We start from the raw sequence: 25,912 nt of genomic DNA on the forward strand, positions 1-25,912 counted from the left end.
TCAGCATCCAAACAATTAACTATGACCCTGTTTAGAGGCACAAGGTTAGGAATACAATGGAAACTGCAGGGACAGGCTCAGCATCCAAACAATTAACTATGACCCTGTTTAGAGGCACAAGGTTAGGAATACAATGGAAACTGCAGGGACATGCCCAGCATCCAAACATTTAACTATGACCCTGTTTAGAGGCACAAGGTTAGGAATACAATGGAAACTACAGGGACAGGCCCAGCATCCAAACAATTAACTATGACCCTGTTTAGAGGCACAAGGTTAGGAATACAATGGAAACTACAGGGACAGGCCCAGCATCCAAACTATTAACTATGACCCTGTTAAGAGGCACAAGGTTAGGAATACAATGGAAACTACAGGGACAGGCTCAGCATCCAAACAATTAACTATGACCCTGTTTAGAGGCACAAGGTTAGGAATACAATGGAAACTACAGGGACAGGCCCAGCATCCACACAATTAACTATGACCCTGTTTAGAGGCACAAGGTTAGGAATACAATGGAAACTACAGGGACAGGCTCAGCATCCAAACAATTAACTATGACCCAGTTAAGAGGCACAAGGTTAGGAATACAATGGAAACTACAGGGACAGGCTCAGCATCCAAACAATTAACTATGACCCAGTTAAGAGGCACAAGGTTAGGAATACAATGGAAACTACAGGGACAGCCCCAGCATCCAAACAATTAACTATGACCCTGTTGAGAGGCTCAAGGTTAAGAATACAATGGAAACTACATGGACAAGCCCAGCATCCACACAATTAACTATGACCCAGTTAAGAGGCACAAGGTTAGGAATACAATAGAAACTACAGGGACAGGCCCAGCATCCACACAATTAACTATGACCCAGTTAAGAGGCACAAGGTTAGGAATACAATGGAAACTACAGGGACAGGCCCAGCATCCACACAATTAACTATGACCCTGTTTAGAGGCACAAGGTTTAGAATACAATGGAAACTACAGGACAGGCCCAGCATCCAAACAATTAACTATGACCCTGTTTAGAGGCACATGGTTAAGAATACAATGGAAACTGCAGGGACAGGCTCAGCATCCAAACAATTAACTATGACCCTGTTAAGAGGCACAAGGTTAAGAATACAATGGAAACTACAGGGACAGGCCCAGCATCCAAACAATTAACTATGACCCTGTTTAGAGGCACAAGGTTAGGAATACAATGGAAACTACAGGGACAGGCCCAGCATCCAAACAATTAACTATGACCCTGTTTAGAGGCACAAGGTTAAGAATACAATGGAAACTACAGGGACATGCCCAGCATCCAAACAATTAACTATGACCCTGTTAAGAGGCACAAGGTTAGGAATACAATGGAAACTACATGGACATGCCCAGCATCCAAACAATTAACTATGACCCTGTTTAGAGGCACAAGGTTAGGAATACAATGGAAACTACAGGGACAGCCCCAGCATCCAAACAATTAACTATGACCCTGTTGAGAGGCTCAAGGTTAAGAATACAATGGAAACTACATGGACAAGCCCAGCATCTAAACATTTAACTATGACCCTGCTGAGAGGCACAAGGTTAAGAATGCAGTGGAAACTTCAGGGACTAACCCAGCATCCACACAGGTAGAGACAATAGGTTCAAGGCACATCAATGCTCAAAAATTAAAAGAGACACTCATCGCCATAATACAGCAATAGTGCAAACGACTGCTTTTCCCATGGTATATCCATGAAAGTGAGTCAAACTCTTGTTTTCTGTGATATTTCTAGTCCTTACCAACCTAGTTGAAAAGCATCGACCCAACCTATAATCCCAACAATTCAGCTTACAGACTTCGTGTCCTTTGCTGAAAACCTTTTTTCTTCAATGAGAAAATTAAAGGTTAGGACAAGTGAGGAGTCATTGATAATGCTCTCTTGTTAATTAATGACTAAATGGTTAATCAACATCATTGATTAGCCCTTTTCCCCAACGCTCACCTGATGGACAAACTATGTTCCTAACATGCTTTATTCGTTCTCCTTTATCAACATCACAGGAGTGTACGAGGAATTAAACAGAATACAATGTTGTTAGAGGGATTAATCAGGTCACAACGTCTGTTTTGTCTAAGTGATGAGTGAGACACGAGCTGCTAGATTGTAATTAAACATGCCACACTTAATTCAGCTTCGATCAATTAAAGTCTTAATTCCTTGCTTTTGCAAGAGCCAATGGACATTTAGTCATTAGACATTCAGATCAAATAATACAAGATGTTGTGTAACAGTCTACTGTTGATTTTATCTCTTTTAACAAATTGTCGAGTTCAAAGTCATTAAAACGCATATCCACCACCCTTCTCTTTGTGTGAATAACCTTAAAATTGATAAATAAGTATCACACTTTTTATACAATATCTAAACGAAGTTGTATTGTATGTAACGATTTGATTCGAACAGTGTAGCAGTTTTGTTGGTGTTGTACAAAGGTTGCAAAATAAAATAAAAACAACTTTATGGTCAGTTAACCACGTTTTGGTATTCACGCTTTTAATATATGTCTTGCATTGGCTCACTGACACTGCCGATGCGGTTAACGCAACCTTTACCAATGGCGATGTTCTGGGTATTTGTTTCATGTGTGCTGTCTCCTGTTTTGGGTTTATTGGGCATTGGTCGTTGTGTTGTCTTGTAACGTGTGTTCTTGTACGTGTACATTTACGGAAATTTGTAAAGGTTGCAGTTGCGTACATACGTCGATTGCTGAATGTCCAACAAAACGTGTATATACTTTTCTAGAAGGCTCTCTGATAGTTCGTCGTACTTTTGTTCAAGCCTTGGTGACGTAGAACAAAAACAAATCCAAAAGCCGAACAAGCCCTTTCACACATTAATACACAAAATACTGAACAAATGAATCAATGGCTGTTTTAAAAAATAGATCTTATTTGTTTACAAAAATATATACTTTTATTACTTGTAAATAGTTAAGTACTGTGACATCATCAAACATTATGTCCTTAACCGCAGGAAATATTTAACCTTCAAATTTCAACTGTAAAACTAATACATTGTTTTGTTTTTTATATAAAAAGATAGAAGATAATTCGTCTCTGTTTCACCGCTGTTATTTATATAGTATAAAGTGCGTAATTTGAAGCATTTCATTGTCATTTGAGGTTTTATATATTGTGCACAACACGTTATGCATAACGTGATTGGATCAAATTATTTCGAGTTCAATCAGGGAGCTCCCATTAGCCTATAAAGGTATTCCATCATTTGTTTGATCGTCGCATTCCCCCATCTGTTGAAATGAAATTCATTCTAGAAAGACATTATAGATAATAGTTTTTGCTCGACATTTCTGCTTTAAAAGAACGCAAAACATCCATCTTTATCAATTGTTCAAGCCTTGGTTGTGGTGCCCACAGAGATGTTATTTATTGCTAGTCCTTCGAGACATATAAATCTGGTCAAACGTTTGGTCTGGTTAAAGTTAACCAAAATGATATTTACTGGTCAATATACATCCTGAAATTAATACTACCCAATCGTATCATTTAAATGTGCAATCTAGACTCTAGATGACATGTGGACAACATATACAGCAGCCATTAGTATAAAAACTTGGATAAGCTGTCCACTTGCTATCTTAAAGGGACTCGCTCAAGGTTTTTAAAATGCACATTTTTTTATAACGATATGAAGTGTGGCAAATTATTAGGGTGCCTCAAACTTGGATACCGACATCTTAAACCCATCAGCAAATGTTGATTTCTGTTCAATTATTGTCTTTGAAGATCAAACTTTTCAATAGCGTTTCTTTGGCTTTGAGCGATTCGTTTTTGCGTGATTGGTTGATTGATAATACGACGTGATGTTATCAATGTCTTTTATAAAGGTCAAAATATCCAACACTGTTGAAAACGTCCTTGTGGCCTAGTGGTTAAAGCATCATGTTTTTATTGTTTCTTGAAATAACCGGCAAGGGAACTTTGCAACGCACTAAAACCACATTTTTTATACTTTAAATGTTTTTTTTTTCTGCAATTCCGAAGAAGAATTCCCACGGCTGACCCATTTCGTCACTCCCTTATCCTGAGAACATGGATTACCTCGCCTGGCCAATTCCGCTACTCTCCATTCCACAGAAGACGGATACCGACAACTGATCCATTCAGTTATTCTCCATTCAACAGAAGAAGAATACCGACAACTGACCCATTCAGTTATTCTCCATTCATCAGAAGAAGAATACCGACAACTGACCCATTCAGCTATTCTCCATTCAACAGAAGACGAATACCGACAACTGACCCATTCAGATATTCTCCATTCAACAGAAGACGGATACCGACAACTGACCCATTCAGTAATTCTCCATTCAACAGAAGACGGATGCCGACGACTGACCTATTTCGTTACTCTTTTATCTTGAGAAGACGGATAGCCTCAACAGACCAATTCCGCTACTCTCCATTCAACAGAAGACGGATACCGACGACTGACCCATTTCGTCACTCTTTTATCTTGAGAAGACGGATAACCTCGACTGACCGATTCCGCTACTCTCCATTCAACAGAAGACGAATACCAACGACTGACCCATTTCGTTACTATTTTATCTTGAGAAGACGGATTACCTCGACTGACCAATTACGCTACTCTCCATTCAACAGAAGACGGAAACCGACAACTGTCCCATTCAGTTATTCTCCATTCAACAGAAGACGGATACCGACAACTGACCCATTCAGTTATTCTCCATTCAACAGAAGACGGATACCGACAACTGACCCATTCAGTTATTCTCCATTCAACAGAAGACGGATACCGACAACTGACCCATTCAGTTATTCTCCATGCAACAGAAGACGGATACCGACAACTGACCCATTCAGTTATTCTCCATTCAACAGAAGACGGATACCGACAACTGACCCATTCAGTTATTCTCCATTCAACAGAAGACGGATACCGACAACTGACCCATTCAGTTATTCTCTATTCAACAGAAGACGGATACCGACAACTGACCCATTCAATTATTCTCCATTCAACAGAAGACGGATACCGACAACTGACCCATTCAGTTATTATCCATTCAACAGAATACGGATACCGACAACTGACCCATTCAGTTATTCTCCATTCAACAGAAGACGGATACCGACAACTGACCCATTCAGTTATTCTCCATTCAACAGAAGACGGATACCGACAACTGACCCATTCAGTTATTCTCCATTCAAAAGAAGACGGATAGGGACAACTGACCCATTCAATTATTCTCAATGCAACAGAAGACGTATACCAACGACTGACCCATTCAGTTATTCTCCATGCAACAGAAGACGGATACCGACAACTGACCCATTCAGTTATTCTCCATTCAACAGAAGACGGATACCGACAACTGACCCATTCAGTTATTTCCATGCAACAGAAGACGGTACCGACAACTGACCCATTCAGTTATTCTCCATTCAACAGAAGACGGATACCGACTACTGACCCATTCAGTTATTCTTCATGCAACAGAAGACGGATACCGACAACTGACCCATTCAGTTATTCTCCATTCAACAGAAGACGGATACCGACAACTGACCCATTCAGTTATTCTCTATTCAACAGAAGACGTATACCGACAACTGACCCATTCAGTTATTCTCCATTCAACAGAAGACGGATACCGACAACTGACCCATTCAGTTATTCTCCATTCAACAGAAGACGGATACCGACAACTGACCCATTCAGTTATTCTTCATTCAACAGAAGACGGATACCGACAACTGACCCATTCAGTTATTCTCTATTCAACAGAAGACGGATACCGACAACTGACCCATTCAGTTATTCTCCATTCAACAGAAGACGGATACCGACAACTGACCCATTCAGTTATTCTCTGTTCAACAGAAGACGGATACCGACAACTGACCCATTCAGTTATTCTCCATTCAAAAGAAGACGGATACCGACAACTGACCCATTCAGTTATTCTCCATTCAACAGAAGACGGATACCGACAACTGACCCATTCAGTTATTCTCCATTCAACAGAAGACGGATACCGACAACTGACCCATTCAGTTATTCTCCATGCAACAGAAGACGGATACCGACAACTGACCCATTCAGTTATTCTCCATTCAACAGAAGACGGATACCGACAACTGACCCATTCAGTTATTCTCCATGAAGACGGATACCGACGACTGACCCATTCAGTAATTCTCCATTCAACAGAAGACGTTTACCGACGACTGACCCATTCAGTTATTCTCCATTCAACAGAAGACGTATACCGACGACTGACCCATTCAGTTATTCTCCATTCAACAGAAGACGTATACTGACAACTGACCCATTCAGTTATTCTCCATTCAACAGAAGACGTATACCGACAACTGACCCATTCAGTTATTCTCCATTCAACAGAAGACGTATACCGAAAACTGACCCATTCAGTTATTCTCCATTCAACAGAAGATGTATACCGACGACTGACCCATTCAGTTATTCTCCATTCAACAGAAGACGTATACCGACGACTGACCCATTCAGTTATTCTCCATTCAACAGAAGACGTATACCGACGACTGACCCATTCTGTTATTCTCCATTCAACAGAGGACGTATACTGACAACTGACCCATTCAGTTATTCTCCATTCAACAGAAGACGGAAACCGACAACTGACCCATTCAGTAATTCTCCATTCAACAGAAGACGTATACCGACGACTGACCCATTCAGTTATTCTCCATTCAACAGAAGACCTATACCGACGACTGACCCATTCAGTTATTCTCCATTCAACAGAAGACGGATACCGACAACTGACCCATTCAGTTATTCTCCATGCAACAGAAGACGGATACCGACGACTGACCCATTCAGTTATTCTCCATTCAACAGAAGACGTTTATCGACGACTGACCCATTCAGTTATTCTCCATTCAACAGAAGACGTATACCGACGACAGACCCATTCAGTTATTCTCCATGCAACAGAAGACGTATACCGACCACTGACCCATTCAGTTATTCTCTATTCAACAGAAGACGTATACCGACAACTGACCCATTCAGTTATTCGCCATTCAACAGAGGACGGATACCGACAACTGACCCATTCAGTTATTCTCCATTCAACAGAAGAAGTATACCGACAACTGACCTATTCAGTAATTCTCCATTCAACAGACGACGTATACCGACGACTAACCCATTCAGTTACTTTCCATTCAATAGAAAGCGGTTACCGACGAATGACCCATTTCGTTACTCTTTAATCATGTTTAGAGGCCCAAGGTTAAGAATACAATGGAAACTGTAGGGACAAGTCAATTATCTCAACATTTAACTATGACCATGTTTAGAGACAATAGGTTTGAGGCACATAAATGCTCAAAAACTAAACGAGACTAAACGAAATAAGACACACCGCGTCATAAGACAGCAAACGTGTAAGCAATTGTTTATTCAACCTATGATCTCAACAATTCAGCGTACATACTTCGCGTACTTTGCTGAATAAACGTTTTTCTTCAATGAGACCATTAAAGGTGATGACAAGTGAAGAGTCATTGATAATGTTCTCCTGTTAATTGTTGACTAAATTGTTAATCAACATCATTGATAAGCCCTTTTCTCCAACGCTCACCTGATGGACAAACTTTGTTTCTAACATGCTCCACTCGTTCTCCTTTATCCACATCATAGGATTGTACGTGGAGTTTAACAGAATAAAATGTTATTAGAGAGATTAATTAGGTCACAACGTCTGTTTTGTCTAAGTGATGAGTGAGACACGAGCTGCTAGATTGTAACAAAACATGCCACACTTGATCCAGCTTCGATTAATTAAAGTCTTAATTACTTGCATTTGCAAGAGCCAATGAACATTTAGTCATTAGGCATTCAGATCAAATAAAACAAGATGTTATGTACAGTATGCTGTTAATTTTATCTCTTTTTACAAATGCCAAGTTCAAATTCGTTTAATCCAATATCCAATACGCTTCTCTTTTTGTGAATAACCTTAAAATTGACACTTAAAATCAAACTTATTTAAACAATATCTAAACATATGCATGAATATTTCAGATACGCATGATTTAAAATATGTTGATTATGATAGAACACACGATGTGTATGATACGTAGCGATTTTGTGCAGTGTAACATTATTATTGGTGTTGTAACACGTTTGCAAGGGAGATAAAAATCTTTGTGGTCAGTTATCCTCGTTTATATACTTTTTGCAAAGGTTCCCTGATCGTGCCAGTGCGATAGTTTTCTTTTCTTTCTGAACCTTGTGCCTATAAAGAGAGTCATAATTAAATATTTGGCTACCAGGCTTGTCTCTGTAGTTCCAAATATATATACTATTGTTTGCAAATAAACCTTTAGTCAATCAGCTAATAAAAGCAAGATCTGTGTATGTTTGGTGTTTGTTTAGCATTGATTCTGTTGCTGTCTTGCAGCGTTGTGTCTCTTGTTTGGTGTTTGTTTAGCATTGATTCTGTTGTTGTCTTGCAGCGTTGTGTCTCTTGTTTGGTGTTTGTTTAGCATTGATTCTGTTGTTTTCTTGCAGCGTTGTGTCTCTTGTTTGGTGTTTGTTTAGCATTGATTCTGTTGTTGTCTTGCAGCGTTGTGTCTCTTGTTTGGTGTTTGTTTAGCATTGGTTCTGTTGTAGTCTTGCAGCGTTGTGTCTCTTGTTTGGTGTTTGTTTAGCATTGATTCTGTTGTAGTCTTGCAGCGTTGTGTCTCTTGTTTGGTGTTTGTTTAGCATTGATTCTGTTGCTGTCTTGCAGTGTTGTGTCTCTTGTTTGGTGTTTGTTTAGCATTGTTTCTGTTGTAGTCTTGCAGCGTTGTGTCTCTTGTTTGGTGTTTGTTTAGCATTGTTTCTGTTGTAGTCTTGCAGCGTTGTGTCTCTTGTTTGGTGTTTGTTTAGCATTGTTTCTGTTGTAGTCTTGCAGCGTTGTGTCTCTTGTTTGGTGTTTGTTTAGCATTGTTTCTGTTGTAGTCTTGCAGCGTTGTGTCTCTTGTTTGGTGTTTGTTTAGCATTGATTCTGTTGTAGTCTTGCAGTGTTGTGTCTCTTGTTTGGTGTTTGTTTAGCATTGATTATGTTGTAGTCTTGCAGCGTTGTGTCTCTTGTTTGGTGTTTGTTTAGCATTGATTCTGTTGTAGTCTTGCAGCGTTGTGTCTCTTGTTTGGTGTTTGTTTAGCATTGTTTCTGTTGTAGTCTTGCAGTGTTGTGTCTCTTGTTTGGTGTTTGTTTAGCATTGATTCTGTTGTAGTCTTGCAGTGTTGTGTCTCTTGTTTGGTGTTTGTTTAGCATTGATTCTGTTGTAGTCTTGCAGCGTTGTGTCTCTTGTTTGGTGTTTGTTTAGCATTGATTCTGTTGTTGTCTTGCAGCGTTGTGTCTCTTGTTTGGTGTTTGTTTAGCATTGATTCTGTTGTAGTCTTGCAGTGTTGTGTCTCTTGTTTGGTGTTTGTTTAGCATTGATTCTGTTGTAGTCTTGCAGTGTTGTGTCTCTTGTTTGGTGTTTGTTTAGCATTGATTCTGTTGTAGTCTTGCAGCGTTGTGTCTCTTGTTTGGTGTTTGTTTAGCATTGATTCTGTTGTAGTCTTGCAGTGTTGTGTCTCTTGTTTGGTGTTTGTTTAGCATTGATTCTGTTGTAGTCTTGCAGCGTTGTGTCTTTTGTTTGGTGTTTGTTTAGCATTGATTCTGTTGTAGTCTTGCAGCGTTGTGTCTCTTGTTTGGTGTTTGTTTAGCATTGATTCTGTTGTAGTCTTGCAGCGTTGTGTCTCTTGTTTGGTGTTTGTTTAGCATTGATTCTGTTGTTGTCTTGCAGCGTTGTGTCTCTTGTTTGGTGTTTGTTTAGCATTGATTCTGTTGCTGTCTTGCAGCGTTGTGTCTCTTGTTTGGTGTTTGTTTAGCATTGATTCTGTTGCTGTCTTGCAGCGTTGTGTCTCTTGTTTGAGGTTTGTTTAGCATTGATTCTGTTGTTGTCTTGCAGCGTTGTGTCTCTTGTTTGAGGTTTGTTTAGCATTGATTCTGTTGCTTTTTTGCAGTGTTGTGTCTCTTGTTTGGTGTTTGTTAAGCATTGATTCTGTTGTTGTCTTGCAGCGTTGTGTCTCTTGTTTGAGGTTTGTTTAGCATTGATTCTGTTGTTGTCTTGCAGCGTTGTGTCTCTTGTTTGGTGTTTGTTTAGCATTGATTCTGTTGCTGTCTTGCAGCGTTGTGTCTCTTGTTTGAGGTTTGTTTAGCATTGATTCTGTTGCTGTCTTGCAGCGTTGTGTCTCTTGTTTGAGGTTTGTTTAGCATTGATTCTGTTGTAGTCTTGCAGCGTTGTGTCTCTTGTTTGATGTTTGTTTAGCATTGATTCTGTTGCTGTCTTGCAGCGTTGTGTCTCTTGTTTGAGGTTTGTTTAGCATTGATTCTGTTGCTGTCTTGCAGTGTTGTGTCTCTTGTTTGGTGTTTGTTTAGCATTGATTCTGTTGTTGTCTTGCAGTGTTGTGTCTCTTGTTTGAGGTTTGTTTAGCATTGATTCTGTTGTTGTCTTGCAGCGTTGTGTCTCTTGTTTGGTGTTTGTTTAGCATTGATTCTGTTGCTGTCTTGCAGCGTTGTGTCTCTTGTTTGAGGTTTGTTTAGCATTGATTCTGTTGTTGTCTTGCAGCGTTGTGTCTCTTGTTTGAGGTTTGTTTAGCATTGATTCTGTTGCTGTCTTGCAGCGTTGTGTCTCTTGTTTGAGGTTTGTTTAGCATTGATTCTGTTGTTGTCTTGCAGCGTTGTGTCTCTTGTTTGAGGTTTGTTTAGCATTGATTCTGTTGTAGTCTTGCAGCGTTGTGTCTCTTGTTTGGTGTTTGTTTAGCATTGATTCTGTTGCTGTCTTGCAGCGTTGTGTCTCTTGTTTGGTGTTTGTTTAGCATTGATTCTGTTGTTGTCTTGCAGCGTTGTGTCTCTTGTTTGAGGTTTGTTTAGCATTGATTCTGTTGTTATCTTGCAGCGTTGTGTCTCTTGTTTGGTGTTTGTTTAGCATTGATTCTGTTGCTGTCTTGCAGCGTTGTGTCTCTTGTTTGGTGTTTGTTTAGCATTGATTCTGTTGTTGTCTTGCAGCGTTGTGTCTCTTGTTTGAGGTTTGTTTAGCATTGATTCTGTTGTTGTCTTGCAGCGTTGTGTCTCTTGTTTGAGGTTTGTTTAACATTGATTCTGTTGCTGTCTTGCAGCGTTGTGTCTCTTGTTTGAGGTTTGTTTAGCATTGATTCTGTTGCTGTCTTGCAGCGTTGTGTCTCTTGTTTGAGGTTTGTTTAGCATTGATTCTGTTGCTGTCTTGCAGCGTTGTGTCTCTTGTTTGAGGTTTGTTTAGCATTGATTCTGTTGCTGTCTTGCAGCGTTGTGTCTCTTGTTTGAGGTTTGTTTAGCATTGATTCTGTTGTTGTCTTGCAGCGTTGTGTCTCTTGTTTGGTGTTTGTTTAGCATTGATTCTGTTTTTGTCTTGCAGTGTTGTGTCTCTTGTTTGAGGTTTGTTTAGCATTGATTCTGTTGTTGTCTTGCAGCGTTGTGTCTCTTGTTTGAGGTTTGTTTAGCATTGATTATGTTGCTGTCTTGCAGCGTTGTGTCTCTTGTTTGAGGTTTGTTTAGCATTGATTCTGTTGTTGTCTTGCAGCGTTGTGTCTCTTGTTTGAGGTTTGTTTAGCATTGATTCTGTTGCTGTCTTGCAGCGTTGTGTCTCTTGTTTGAGGTTTGTTTAGCATTGATTCTGTTGCTGTCTTGCAGCGTTGTGTCTCTTGTTTGATGTTTGTTTAGCATTGATTATGTTGCTGTCTTGCAGCGTTGTGTCTCTTGTTTGGTGTTTGTTTAGCATTGATTCTGTTGTTGTCTTGCAGCGTTGTGTCTCTTGTTTGGTGTTTGTTTAGCATTGATTCTGTTGTTGTCTTGCAGCGTTGTATCTCTTGTTTGACGTTTGTTTAGCATTGATTATGTTGCTGTCTTGCAGCGTTGTGTCTCTTGTTTGAGGTTTGTTTAGCATTGATTCTGTTGCTGTCTTGCAGCGTTGTGTCTCTTGTTTGGTGTTTGTTTAGCATTGATTCTGTTGCTGTCTTGCAGCGTTGTGTCTCTTGTTTGAGGTTTGTTTAGCATTGAATCTGTTGCTGTCTTGCAGCGTTGTGTCTCTTGTTTGAGGTTTGTTTAGCATTGATTCTGTTGTTGTCTTGCAGCGTTGTGTCTCTTGTTTGGTGTTTGTTTAGCATTGATTCTGTTGCTGTCTTGCAGCGTTGTGTCTCTTGTTTGAGGTTTGTTTAGCATTGATTCTGTTGCTGTCTTGCAGCGTTGTGTCTCTTGTTTGAGGTTTGTTTAGCATTGATTCTGTTGTTGTCTTGCAGTGTTGTGTCTCTTGTTTGAGGTTTGTTTAGCATTGATTCTGTTGTTGTCTTGCAGTGGTGTGTCTCTTGTTTGAGGTTTGTTTAGCATTGATTCTGTTGCTGTCTTGCAGTGTTGTGTCTCTTGTTTGAGGTTTGTTTAGCATTGATTCTGTTGTTGTCTTGCAGCGTTGTGTCTCTTGTTTGAGGTTTGTTTAGCATTGATTCTGTTGTAGTCTTGCAGCGTTGTGTCTCTTGTTTGGTGTTTGTTTAGCATTGATTCTGTTGCTGTCTTGCAGCGTTGTGTCTCTTGTTTGGTGTTTGTTTAGCACTGATTCTGTTGTTGTCTTGCAGCGTTGTGTCTCTTGTTTGAGGTTTGTTTAGCATTGATTCTGTTGTTGTCTTGCAGCGTTGTGTCTCTTGTTTGAGGTTTGTTTAGCATTGATTCTGTTGCTGTCTTGCAGCGTTGTGTCTCTTGTTTGAGGTTTGTTTAGCATTGATTCTGTTGCTGTCTTGCAGCGTTGTGTCTCTTGTTTGATGTTTGATTAGCATTGATTCTGTTGCTGTCTTGCAGCGTTGTGTCTCTTGTTTGGTGTTTGTTTAGCATTGATTCTGTTGTTGTCTTGCAGCGTTGTGTCTCTTGTTTGAGGTTTGTTTAGCATTGATTCTGTTGCTGTCTTGCAGCGTTGTGTCTCTTGTTTGAGGTTTGTTTAGCATTGATTCTGTTGCTGTCTTGCAGCGTTGTGTCTCTTGTTTGAGGTTTGTTTAGCATTGATTCTGTTGTTGTCTTGCAGCGTTGTGTCTCTTGTTTGAGGTTTGTTTAGCATTGATTCTGTTGCTGTCTTGCAGCGTTGTGTCTCTTGTTTGAGGTTTGTTTAGCATTGATTCTGTTGTTGTCTTGCAGCGTTGTGTCTCTTGTTTGGTGTTTGTTTAGCATTGATTCTGTTGCTGTCTTGCAGCGTTGTGTCTCTTGTTTGGTGTTTGTTTAGCATTGATTCTGTTGTTGTCTTGCAGTGTTGTGTCTCTTGTTTGAGGTTTGTTTAGCATTGATTCTGTTGCTGTCTTGCAGTGTTGTGTCTCTTGTTTGAGGTTTGTTTAGCATTGATTCTGTTGCTGTCTTGCAGTGTTTTGTCTCTTGTTTGAGGTTTGTTTAGCATTGATTCTGTTGCTGTCTTGCAGCGTTGTGTCTCTTGTTTGAGGTTTGTTTAGCATTGATTCTGTTGCTGTCTTGCAGCGTTGTGTCTCTTGTTTGAGGTTTGTTTAGCATTGATTCTGTTGCTGTCTTGCAGCGTTGTGTCTCTTGTTTGGTGTTTGTTTAGCACTGATTCTGTTGCTGTCTTGCAGCGTTGTGTCTCTTGTTTGGTGTTTGTTTAGCACTGATTTTGTTGTTGTCTTGCAGCGTTGTGTCTCTTGTTTGAGGTTTGTTTAGCATTGATTCTGTTGTTGTCTTGCAGCGTTGTGTCTCTTGTTTGAGGTTTGTTTAGCATTGATTCTGTTGCTGTCTTGCAGCGTTGTGTCTCTTGTTTGAGGTTTGTTTAGCATTGATTCTGTTGCTGTCTTGCAGCGTTGTGTCTCTTGTTTGAGGTTTGTTTAGCATTGATTCTGTTGCTGTCTTGCAGCGTTGTGTCTCTTGTTTGAGGTTTGTTTAGCATTGATTCTGTTGCTGTCTTGCAGCGTTGTGTCTCTTGTTTGAGGTTTGTTTAGCATTGATTCTGTTGCTGTCTTGCAGCGTTGTGTCTCTTGTTTGAGGTTTGTTTAGCATTGATTCTGTTGCTGTCTTGCAGCGTTGTGTCTCTTGTTTGAGGTTTGTTTAGCATTGATTCTGTTGCTGTCTTGCAGCGTTGTGTCTCTTGTTTGAGGTTTGTTTAGCATTGATTCTGTTGCTGTCTTGCAGCGTTGTGTCTCTTGTTTAAGGTTTGTTTAGCATTGATTCTGTTGCTGTCTTGCAGCGTTGTGTCTCTTGTTTGAGGTTTGTTTAGCATTGATTCTGTTGTTGTCTTGCAGCGTTGTGTCTCTTGTTTGAGGTTTGTTTAGCATTGATTCTGTTGCTGTCTTGCAGCGTTGTGTCTCTTGTTTGGTGTTTGTTTAGCATTGATTCTGTTGCTGTCTTGCAGCGTTGTGTCTCTTGTTTGAGGTTTGTTTAGCATTGATTCTGTTGCTGTCTTGCAGCGTTGTGTCTCTTGTTTGAGGTTTGTTTAGCATTGATTCTGTTGCTGTCTTGCAGCGTTGTGTCTCTTGTTTGAGGTTTGTTTAGCATTGATTCTGTTGCTGTCTTGCAGCGTTGTGTCTCTTGTTTGGTGTTTGTTTAGCATTGATTCTGTTGTTGTCTTGCAGCGTTGTGTCTCTTGTTTGGTGTTTGATTAGCATTGATTCTGTTGTTGTCTTGCAGCGTTGTGTCTCTTGTTTGAGGTTTGTTTAGCATTGATTCTGTTGTTGTCTTGCAGCGTTGTGTCTCTTGTTTGGTGTTTGTTTAGCATTGATTCTGTTGCTGTCTTGCAGCGTTGTGTCTCTTGTTTGGTGTTTGTTTAGCATTGATTCTGTTGCTGTCTTGTAGCATTGTATCTCTTGTTTGTTTAGCATTGATTCTGTTGTTGTCTTGCAGCGTTGTGTCTCTTGTTTGGTGTTTGTTTAGCATTGTTTCTGTTGTTGTCTTGCAGCGTTGTGTCTCTTGTTTGGTGTTTGTTTAGCATTGATTCTGTTGTTGTCTTGCAGCGTTGTGTCTCTTGTTTGGTGTTTGTTTAGCATTGATTCTGTTGCTCTCTTGCAGTGTTGTGTCTCTTGTTTGATGTTTGTTTAGCATTGATTCTGTTGCTGTCTTGCATCGTTGTGTCTCTTGTTTGGTGTTTGTTTAGCATTGATTCTGTTGCTGTCTTGTAGCATTGTATCTCTTGTTTGTTTAGCGATGATTCTGTTGTTGTCTTGTAGCGTTGTGTTTCATGTTTGGTATCTGTTAGACCTTGTTTTTTGTTGACATGTGGAGCTCTGATTTCACACTTGGTGTCGTTAGGTCTTGATCCTTGTGTTGTCTTGTAGCATTTTGTCTCCTGTTTGGTGCCGTTAGGCCTTGACCTTTGTGTTGTCTTGTAGCGGTTTGTCTCCTGTTTGGTGTCGTTAGGCCTTGATCCTTGTATTGTCTTGTAGCGTTTTGTCTCCTGTATGGTGTCGTGAGGCCTTGATCCTTGTGTTGTCTTATAGCGTTTGTCTCCTGCTTGGTGTCGTGCGGTCTTGATCCTTGTGTTGTCTTGTAGCGTTTTGTCTCCTGTTTGGTGTCGTAAGGCCTTGACCCTTGTGTTGTCTTGTAACGTTTTGTCTCATGTTTGGTGTCGTGAGGTCTTGATCCTGGTGTTGTATGGAAGCGTTTTGTCTCCTGTTTGGTGTCATGAGGTCTTGATCCTTGTGTTGTCTTGTAGCGTTTTGTCTCCTATTTGGTGTCGTTAGGCCTTGATCCTTGTGTTGTCTTGTAGTGTTTTGTCTCCTGTTTGGTGTCGTTAGGCCTTGATCCTTGTGTTGTCTTGTAGCGTTTTGTCTCCTGCTTGGTGTCGTGAGGTCTTGATCCTTGTGTTGTATTGTAGCGTTTTGTCTCATGTTTGGTGTCGTGAGGTCTTGATCCTTGTGTTGTCTTGTAGCGTTTTGTTTCCTGTTTGGTGTTGTGAGGTCTTGATCCTTGTGTTGTATTGTAGCGTTTTGTCTCTTGTTTGGTGTCGTGAGGTCTTGATCCTTGTGTTGTATTGTAGCGTTTTGTCTCTTGTTTGGTGTCGTAAGGTCTTGATCCTTGTGTTGTCTTGTAGTGTTTTGTCTCCTGTTTGGTGTTTTGAGGTCTTGATCCTTGTGTTGTCTTGTAGCATTTTGTCTTCTGTTTGGTGTCGTTAGGCTTTGATCCTTGTGTTGTCCTGTAGCCTTTTGTCTCCTGTTTGGTGTCATGAGGTCTTGATCCTTGTGTTGTCTTGTAGCGTTTTGTCTCCTATTTGGTGTCGTTAGGCCTTGATCCTTGTGTTGTCTTGTAGCGTTTTGTCTCCTGATTGGTGTCGTTAGGCCTTGATCCTTGTGTTGTCTTGTAGCGTTTTGTCTCTTGTTTGGTGTCGTGAGGTCTTGATCCTTGTGTTGTATTGTAGCGTTTTGTCTCATGTTTGGTGTCGTGAGATCTTGATCCTTGTGTTGTCTTGTAGCGTTTTGTTTCCTGTTTGGTGTCGTGAGGTCTTGATCCTTGTGTTGTATTGTAGCGTTTTGTCTCTTGTTTGGTGTCGTGAGGTCTTGATCCTTGTGTTGTATTGTAGCGTTTTGTCTCCTGTTTGGTGTCGTTAGGCCTTGATCCTTGTGTTGTCTTGAGCGTTTTGTCTCATGTTTGGTGTCGTGAGGTCTTGATCCTTGTGTTGTATTGTAGCGTTTTGTCTCTTGTTTGGTGTCTTGAGGTCTTGATCCTTGTGTTGTATTGTAGCGTTTTGTCTCTTGCTTGGTGTCGTGAGGTCTTGATCCTTGTGTTGTCTTGTAGCGTTTTGTCTCCTGTTTGGTGTTTTGAGGTCTTGATCCTTGTGTTGTCTTGTAGCGTTTTGTCTTCTGTTTGGTATCTTGAGGTCTTGATCCTTGTGTTGTATTGTAGCCTTTTGTCTCCTGTTTGGTGTCATGAGGTCTTGATCCTTGTGTTGTCTTGTAGCGTTTTGTCTCCTATTTGGTGTCGTTAGGCCTTGATCCTTGTGTTGTCTTGTAGCGTTTTGTCTCCTGTTTGGTGTCGTTAGGCCTTGATCCTTGTGTTGTCTTGTAGCGTTTTGTCTCTTGTTTGGTGTCGTGAGGTCTTGATCCTTGTGTTGTATTGTAGCGTTTTGTCTCATGTTTGGTGTCGTGAGATCTTGATCCTTGTGTTGTCTTGTATCGTTTTGTTTCCTGTTTGGTGTCGTGAGGTCTTGATCCTTGTGTTGTATTTTAGCGTTTTGTCTCTTGTTTGGTGTCGTGAGGTCTTGATCCTTGTGTTGTATTGTAGCGTTTTGTCTCCTGTTTGGTGTCGTTAGGCCTTGATCCTTGTGTTGTCTTGTAGCGTTTTGTCTCATGTTTGGTGTCGTGAGGTCTTGATCCTTGTGTTGTATTGTAGCGTTTTGTCTCTTGTTTGGTGTCGTGAGGTCTTGATCCTTGTGTTGTATTGTAGCATTTTGTCTCTTGTTTGGTGTCGTGAGGTCTTGATCCTTGTGTTGTCTTGTAGCGTTTTGTCTCCTGTTTGGTGTTTTGAGGTCTTGATCCTTGTGTTGTCTTGTAGCGTTTTGTCTTCTGTTTGGTGTCGTTAGGCTTTGATCCTTGTGTTGTCCTGTAGTCTTTTGTCTCCTGTTTGGTGTCATGAGGTCTTGATCCTTGTGTTGTCTTGTAGCGTTTTGTCTCCTATTTGGTGTCGTTAGGCCTTGATCCTTGTGTTATCTTGTAGCGTTTTGTCTCCTGTTTGGTGTCGTTAGGCCTTGATCCTTGTGTTGTCTTGTAGCGTTTTGTCTCTTGTTTGGTGTCGTGAGGTCTTGATCCTTGTGTTGTATTGTAGCGTTTTGTCTCCTGTTTGGTGTCGTGAGATCTTGATCCTTGTGTTGTCTTGTAGCGTTTTGTTTCCTGTTTGGTGTCGTGAGGTTTTGATCCTTGTGTTGTATTGTAGCGTCTTGTCTCTTGTTTGGTGTCGTGAGGCCTTGATCCTTGTGTTGTATTGTAGCGTTTTGTCTCCTGTTTGGTGTCGTTAGGCCTTGATCCTTGTGTTGTCTTGTAGCGTTTTGTCTCATGTTTGGTGTCGTGAGGTCTTGATCCTTGTGTTGTATTGTAGCGTTTTGTCTCCTGTTTGGTGTCGTTAGGCCTTGATCCTTGTGTTGTCTTGTAGCGTTTTGTCTCATGTTTGGTGTCGTTAGGCCTTGATCCTTGTGTTGTCTTGTAGCGTTTTGTCTCCTGTTTGGTGTCGTTAGGCCTTGATCCTTGTGTTGTATTGTAGCGTTTTGTCTCCTGTTTGGTGTCGTGAGGTCTTGATCCTTGTGTTGTATTGTAGCGTTTTGTCTCCTGTTTGGTGCCGTTAGGCCTTGATACTTGTGTTGTCTTGTAGCGTTTTGTCTCTTGTTTGGTGTCGTGAGGTCTTGATCCTTGTGTTGTATTGTAGCGTTTTGTCTTTTGTTTGGTGTCGTAAGGTCTTGATCCTTGTGTTGTATTGTAGCGTTTTGTCTCCTGTTTGGTGTCGTGAGGTCTTGATCCTTGTGTTGTATTGTAGCGTTTTGTCTCCTGTTTGGTGTTTTGAGGTCTTGATCCTTGTGTTGTCTTGTAGCGTTTTGTCTCCTGTTTGGTGTCGTTAGGCCTTTATCTTTGTGTTGTATTGTAGCGTTGTTTCCCGAATATTGGTGCAACATCTCACTAACAACAAAAATGCATTTTCTCTTTGTCGGTGCAATACTGAACATCCATCTTAAATCTGTATCTTATACATTATAAATTGCAGAAATTACTTGTGAATAATTGATCTGTAGTTCTACCCGTATTTATTGCTTTAAACAATTAAATGTTTTTTATATGTAAAGGAAAACAAAACCATTCATTATACATATATATCACATTATCCTTAACAGTAGAAGCATTGTTTTATAAGTACCAATTGAATTCTTATTAAAAAGAAGATAGATCCGCTACATGATACTGGCCATAGGGCCTTCATTGTCACGTGATTAAAGCCTTCTGAAGATGGACATAAAATTTGCAGTTTTGCGATGCCAATCTTAACGACTGTTCAATATACACACTAACGTATTTGTATTCTATTGTTTGAAGAATTGATCATTATTTCCTTATAACGGACGTTCAGTGATCATCTGTACGAGTCAATTAAAATGTCAATGTCAAAACGACATCTCGGCCCCAATATCAAATAATATAAAAATAATAATTCTGTTTCTGTAAAAACAGTTATTCTAATGTTACGTTTAAATTGAGAATAAACAAATATATATAAACAGTAAGAATGGACTAACAAACAGACAAACAGGATTTAAGATAATATACAAACATTGCCAAAATCTTTTAAGCGGATTAAATGACGGTTCATAATCAAAACTAATTTGAACAATGATTGAGGCTTGACAAGTGTTCTCAGAGACAATAAAAAAGTAGAGAAAGTATACGTACATGTGTTCTTGTACGTGTATGGTACCAGACCTTTAAAAGGTAAAGGTTGCAGTTGCGTTCAAACATCGTTTGAGAAATGTCCCCCAAAACGTGACTCTGATAGTTCCTTCTGCTTTTCTTTATGTCAGTATGACGTAGGATTATAAAGTAGTCCATTGGCCAAACACACTTTTTCGCACAATATCACACAAATTACTAAACAAATTCATGTGTGGCTCTTTTTTAAAATACATTTTATTTATTTACAAAACTATGCACTTTTGTCATTTCTAAATACTAAAGTACTGTTACATCATCAAACATGATGTCCTTAACCGCAGAAAATATTTAACCTTCAAATTTCAACCGTAAAACTAATACATTGTTTGTTTTTTTGTAAAAAGATAAAAGATAATTATCACTTTTTACCGGTGTTATTTATATAGAATGAAGAGAGTAACGGAATTTGAAGCATTTCATTGTCATTTGAAGTTATTTATACAGTGTAACAACGCGTGAACGTGCTCGGATTAATCTCTTATAAGTTCAATTAGGGAACTCATATTAGCCTATTAAGGTATTCCATCATTTGTTTAATCGTTTCATTCGCCGATTTGTTGAAGAGTGATGCATGGTGTACCTTACACAAAATGTGCACCGTTTGAAATGGATTTGGCTGCGGATTAACTTGGAATATTTAGTAATAAAAAAGTAAAAAAAAAACATTATAAAAATTAGTTTTTGCTCGACATATCTGCTATAAAAGAACGCAAAATAGCCATTTTTAATTTTTTATCAATTGTTCAATACTTGGTTGTGGTGCCCATAGTGATGCTATTCATTTCAGTCCTTCGGTAGCCAATTGTTTACATCTAGTTAGACGTTTCGTCTGGTTAAACTTAACCAAAATGTTAATGAATGGTCGAAATGTATCAAGTAATTATAACAAGCCAATCATAGCATTTAAGTGAAAAAACTGGACTAAAGATGACATGCGGACAACGTATGCAGCAGCCGATACTTGGATAGGTTGTTATTTTAACTGGACTCGCCCATGTTTTGTAAAATGCACTGTTATTACGTTTATATTGTTTTCGGACTTGATTGTTTTTGGTGTAAAATTGACCAGCTTTGTTTTCATCCTTGCATCCTACTTAACAAAAACGTAATTATGGGTCGTGCTAAAGTGGTGACCACTCAGCTGACGACATAGAAATAGAGGGATACTGCCTACCAATTGCTGACCATAGAGATAAAGAAGGTAATTCTTCAGAGTGAAATGAAAAAAAATATTGTATATCTCACTATGTACTATTGGTGTGTTAAGTATTCATTTTATAATGTTATTTAATTAACGTTTATTTTTTTTATACGACCGTTTAGTTGCAAGCCATAAGCAAACTGGCTTCCTACCTTCAAGATCGATCATTATAGTCCAAACGAATGTTTTCAAGAACTCACTCCTGTTGGTCATATATATTGACGATCTACAATAACAGTATAGCGGTTTTTGTACGCATGTGTCTCTCGTTGGTCCTTACCTTGTGCCTCTAAGCAGGGTGTGTTAATCGTCCAGTGTCGTTTCGACACCCACCTCTAAACAGGATTTCCACTGCATCCCATTGTAACTGCATTCCGAAAGTGCAATGTCATATGCACGCCAATCGACTTAACACATTGATCAAGGAAAACCGACTCCCAATGTCAGCGATTGAAAGGTTTCGCTTACGTATCAACATGGTACTTTTATTAAGGGACAGGCTTATACACACGCAAAGGATCCAACAAGTACAGCTGTATAGGTTTCACATCAAATGGCCAATTAAATCGAAGCTTGAGATAACGCTTTTTGGAGTGCTAGAAAACGTACAGTTCGAAATCGATTTGGAGGAGGTACAAATTGACTTTCTCTTCGTTGTAGAAAGACATTATGATCGTGTTTTTATTTGCTAATTAACGAGTACTTCAGGTTTAATTGAAAACAAAAGCATGTATATTCACTATATTGTGAGATATTAGCGGCCAAACCATGTCGCCATGCATTAAATATGAGGTTGTTTAAAGTCCTAAACAGACACTCAGTGAGGCAAAAGACACAGGGAGCAACTGCTTGTGACATAACCCGTCCATATGACTAAGTCAAAAGTTTTCTCCGGTGATATCTTTAATGTTAATAATGCAATGGTAAATACATGGACAAGCCCAATAGCCATACATTTAACTATAACCTATCTAGAGGCATATGGTTAAGAAAACAATGGAAAATACAGGGACACGTCAAGAAGTCAGACAAGCAACTATTACCTAGTAAGAGGCATAAGGTTAAGAATACCACGGAAAATACCAGGACAAGTCCAGCATCAAAATAACTAACTATGACCGTGTTAAGAGGCACAAGGTTAGGAATACAATGGAAACTACAGGGACAGGCCCAGCATCCAAACAGATAGAGACACTAGGATTGAGGCACATTCTTGCTCAAACACTAAATGAGACACACAGCGCCATAAGACAGCAGAAGTGTAAACAGCTGCTTATTTCATGATCTGTCCATGAACGTGAGTCAAAAACTTGTCTTCGGTGATATTTCTAGTCTTAAACAATCTATGTATTTGAAAAGCATCGACCCAACCTATAATCTCAACAATTATTCATCGTACAGACTTCGTGTCCTTTGCTGAAAAACGTTTTTCTTCAATGAGAACATTAAAGGTGATGACAGGTGAGGAGTCATTGACAATGTTCTCCTGTTAATTATTGACTAAATGGTTAATCAACATCATTGATTAACCTTTTTCTCCAACGCTCACTTGATGGACAAATTATGTTCCTAACATGCTCCACTCGTTCTCCTTTATCCACATCACAGGCGTGTACGAGGAATTCAACAGAATAACATGTTATTAGAGAGATTAATCAGGTCACAAAGTCTGTTTTGTATAAGTGATGAGTGTGACACGAGCTGCTAGATTGTAATAAAACATGCCACACTTGATCCAGCTTCGATTAATTAAAGTCTTAATTCCTTGTTTTTTGCAAGAGCCAATGGACATTTAGTCATTAGACATTCCGATCAAATAAAACAAAATGTTGAGTAACAGTCTGCTGTTGATTTTATCTCTTTCTGCAATATGTCAAGTTCAAAGTCATTAGAATGCATACTAACTACGCTTCTCTTTGAGTGAAATACCATAAAATTAACACATAAGTATCATACTTATTTATATAAGATCTGTTTGGCCTTTGTTTTGTTTTATGCAACGTTGTGTCTTTTGTTTTATGTTTGATTGACAATGATCTTTGTGTTGTATTGTGTAGCGTTTTGTCTATTGTCTGGTGTTTGATTGTCCATGATCGTTGTGCTCTCTTGTGTAGCGTTGTGTCCGTTGTCTGGTGTTTGATTGTCCATGATCGTTGTGTTGTTGTGTGTAGCGTTTCGTCTCTTGTCTGGTGTTTGATTGACCAAGATCTTTGTGTTGTCTTGTATAGCGTTTCGTCTCTTGTCTGGTGTTTGATTGACCATGATCTTTGTATTGCCTTGTGCAGCGTTGTATCCGTTGTCTGGTGTTTGATTGACCATGATCTTTGTTTTGTCTTGTGAAGTGTACGTAGTGTCTCTTGTTTGGTGTTAGATTGACCATGATCTTTGTATTGTCTTGTGCAGCGTTGTATCCGTTGTCTGGTGTTTGATTGACCATGATCTTTGTATTGTCTTGTGCAGCGTTGTATCCGTTGTCTGGTGTTTGATTGACCATGATCTTTGTATTGTCTTGTGCAGCGTTGTGTCCGTTATCTGGTGTTTGATTGACCATGATCTTTGTGTTGTCTTGTATAGCGTTTCGTCTCTTGTCTGGTGTTTGATTGACCATGATCTTTGTATTGTCTTGTGCAGCGTTGTATCCGTTGTCTGGTGTTTGATTGACCATGATCTTTGTGTTGTCTTGTGTAGCGTTTCATCTTTTGTCTGGTGTTAGATTGACCATGATCTTTGTGTTGTCTTGTGTAGCGTTTGGTCTGTTGTCTGGTGTTTGATTGACCTATTCTTTGTATAATGTCTTGTGTAGCGTTGTGTCCGTTGTCTGGTGTTTGATTGACCATGATCGTTATGTTGTCTTGTGAAGCGTTTGGTCTCTTGCCTGGTGTTAGATTGACCATGATCTTTGTATTGTCTTGTGCAGCGTTGTATCCGTTGTCTGGTGTTTGATTGACCATGATCTTTGTTTTGTCTTTTGAAGTGTACGTAGTGTCTCTTGTTTGGTGTTTGTGAGGCCTTTAATTATGGTTGTGTCTTGTGCAGCGTTGTGTCTCTTGTTTGGTGTTTTAAGGCCTTGATCATTGTGTGGTATTATAGCGTTATGTCTGGGTTTTTATGTTTGTTTGGCGTGTATCGTTTTGTTGTCTTGTGCATTGTTGTGCTTCTTGATTGTTTGTTCAGTTTTTGGCCTTGTGTTTTCTTGAAGCGTAATGTCTCTTGTTTGTTTTTTTGTTTTGCTTTAATGGTTGTGTTGTCTTTGTGCAGCGTTGTGTCACTTGTTTGATGTTTTAAGGCATTGTCACTTGTTTTGTATTGTAGTGGTGCGACTCTTATTTGGTGTCTGTTTGGCTCTATTACTTTCGCAAACAGTTGATTAAATACGTAATATTACATCTAATTATGAATATCTTTTCCTTCCGTTGTCTCTGATAACAGTAAATAGGCGAAAACAAGCTGAATTGTTGTCACCTTTGTTGCATTTTTTTAAGGATAGAATCCGCATCGGTGCCGGTTAGAACCCGCAAATGATAAATGTGGATGGAAAGAATCCGCTATGCATTATGATCGTGTGTGTATCTTTGACACATGAATGCAATTTATACGTAGCTTTCTGGAGTTTACGGTTTAGAACTAATTACAGAACAAAGATTGTTTCTTCATTGTTTATATCACTTTGTGTTGATTTTTCATGTTTTGTAAAATGTTGTTTCCAGCTGTACATTCCTTTGACATGTTTACTCAAAAAAGTTATTTTGTTCTCATTCGAGTGTTATATTTTGATGACATCAAATGTGCCGTGATCAGTGCGCCTATTTTTGTCAACGTTTTGAATTCTTTAGAAGTTGGTTATTTTAAGAACAGAAATTATTGAACAGAAGCTAACCATCACCAAAAAGATACAAAATATGAATTGCAACTTGGAGTAGGTAGGTCCAAGATAGAAGGTAGCATCGTAAAATAACCTCTGAGATAATATACCCTTGATTGGCTGAATCATAAAAATTGATGTTTTTTCTCAATCGATTTAAAGATCAGCTAGGAACGTCTGTAAAGATTAGATAGCTGAGCACTCCAGGAACAATGTTTATATTAAAAAAAATCTATATATATTCATGCAGTCATTGTTATGGGAGCCAGAAAAATCGGCCCCTTACCAAATCGGCCTACTAAGAAATCGGCCCCTAAGACGTTTTGGCCCTGCCGTTTCGTCCCTTTAATTAAATTAACTCGCGACATTTCGGCCCCTTATTGATTTTCAACAGAGACATTTCGGCCCCTTAAATTTATTTTATTTTTTATTTTGAATATAAAGAAAAAATATAATTTGTCAAATTTTAGTTCAAACGAAGTTTTAAATGAGATATATAAATGCACAAAAAGACAAATATCCATGAAATACATTGATAAAAAATCATTAAAGTCTAAAATTAAATCCTTATTTTTAATATTAAATGTTAAAAAATGTAAGAATGTATTTTGTGACTGTGAAATATTAATTGATCAATAAAGACGTCAAAGAAAATTAAAATAATTATAAACCACAAAAATAAGATGGAAATAACACGAGCACAATTCAGAAAAAAACATCATCGGGTCAGTTGTCTTACCAACAAATCGGTGAGGCAATCGAAGATATCGTGTTTTGTTTATATTTATCATTTTGAGTATTGACTAAGTTTAAGCTATAATTATATTTTTGTGTTCTCTTTGTTTACGTTTGCATGTCTTGTTTACTTCTAGGTCAATTTGGTCAACCCTTTCCCTTCAGTCTGCATAACATCATGATATACATATACCTTCTTATAACTTGACCCGAACCCCGCAACGAGTCATTTGTAACACCTTGAATACATAGGAAGTTTTTTCTCATTATGCACTGTCTTCGAATCAAATATACTGTATGTAATAACGATGCGCATATGAAACGTTTATCATAATTTCAGCGCCGTTGTGAAACAGAGATGGCATTGATGTTGCACAAAGTCGTGAAACAGTTTGTGCTGTGTGACCTAAAATTGAAGATGCACACATATATAATTTATTTTGCAAATTATTTTTGATTTTTTCTTTATTTCATAGAAAAATGTGAACTAAGAAACATTAAACGATTGTATTTCACAGTTATAAATCATTTTTGAAATTTATTTGATTTATTTTTGTGCATTGAAATTTAATTGCACAACAA

General features: G+C 39.0%; 2 protein-coding genes across 2 annotated transcripts; one reads left to right on the top strand and one right to left on the bottom strand.

Annotated features, from left to right (window-relative positions):
- Positions 1–1,560: 1,560 nt before the first annotated feature.
- LOC128229655 (uncharacterized) lies at positions 1,561–6,201 on the top strand. The gene is made up of 3 exons (XM_052941433.1): positions 1,561–1,631; positions 4,052–5,229; positions 5,393–6,201. Exons 1-3 carry the CDS (start codon positions 1,561–1,563, stop codon positions 6,199–6,201), a joined length of 2,058 nt encoding a protein of 685 aa, XP_052797393.1.
- An 11,534-nt stretch (positions 6,202–17,735) lies between these two features.
- Positions 17,736–23,398, bottom strand: LOC128229663 (triadin-like). The gene is made up of 2 exons (XM_052941440.1): positions 23,081–23,398; positions 17,736–18,653 (listed from the first exon to the last, which is right to left on the bottom strand). Exons 1-2 carry the CDS (start codon positions 23,396–23,398, stop codon positions 17,736–17,738), a joined length of 1,236 nt encoding a protein of 411 aa, XP_052797400.1.
- Between the last annotated feature and the right edge of the window lie 2,514 nt (positions 23,399–25,912).

The sequence above is a fragment of the Mya arenaria genome, chromosome 4, assembly GCF_026914265.1.
Source record: "Mya arenaria isolate MELC-2E11 chromosome 4, ASM2691426v1".
Classification (NCBI taxonomy): domain Eukaryota; kingdom Metazoa; phylum Mollusca; class Bivalvia; order Myida; family Myidae; genus Mya; species Mya arenaria.

Excerpts from the sequence above, each read along its gene's own strand:
- LOC128229663 (XM_052941440.1), bottom strand. The coding sequence starts at position 23,398 with ATGGTCAATCAAACACCAGACAACGGATACAACGCTGCACAAGACAAT. Across the intron at positions 18,654-23,080 it reads CACCAAACAAGAGACACTAC|GAGACAAAACGCTACAAGAC; the intron begins GTACACTTCACA and ends GACACCAAACAG.
- LOC128229655 (XM_052941433.1), top strand. The coding sequence starts at position 1,561 with ATGACCCTGCTGAGAGGCACAAGGTTAAGAATGCAGTGGAAACTTCAG. Across the intron at positions 1,632-4,051 it reads CTAACCCAGCATCCACACAG|AAGAATTCCCACGGCTGACC; the intron begins GTAGAGACAATA and ends GCAATTCCGAAG. Across the intron at positions 5,230-5,392 it reads ACCGACAACTGACCCATTCA|AAGACGGATACCGACAACTG; the intron begins GTTATTCTCCAT and ends TCCATTCAACAG.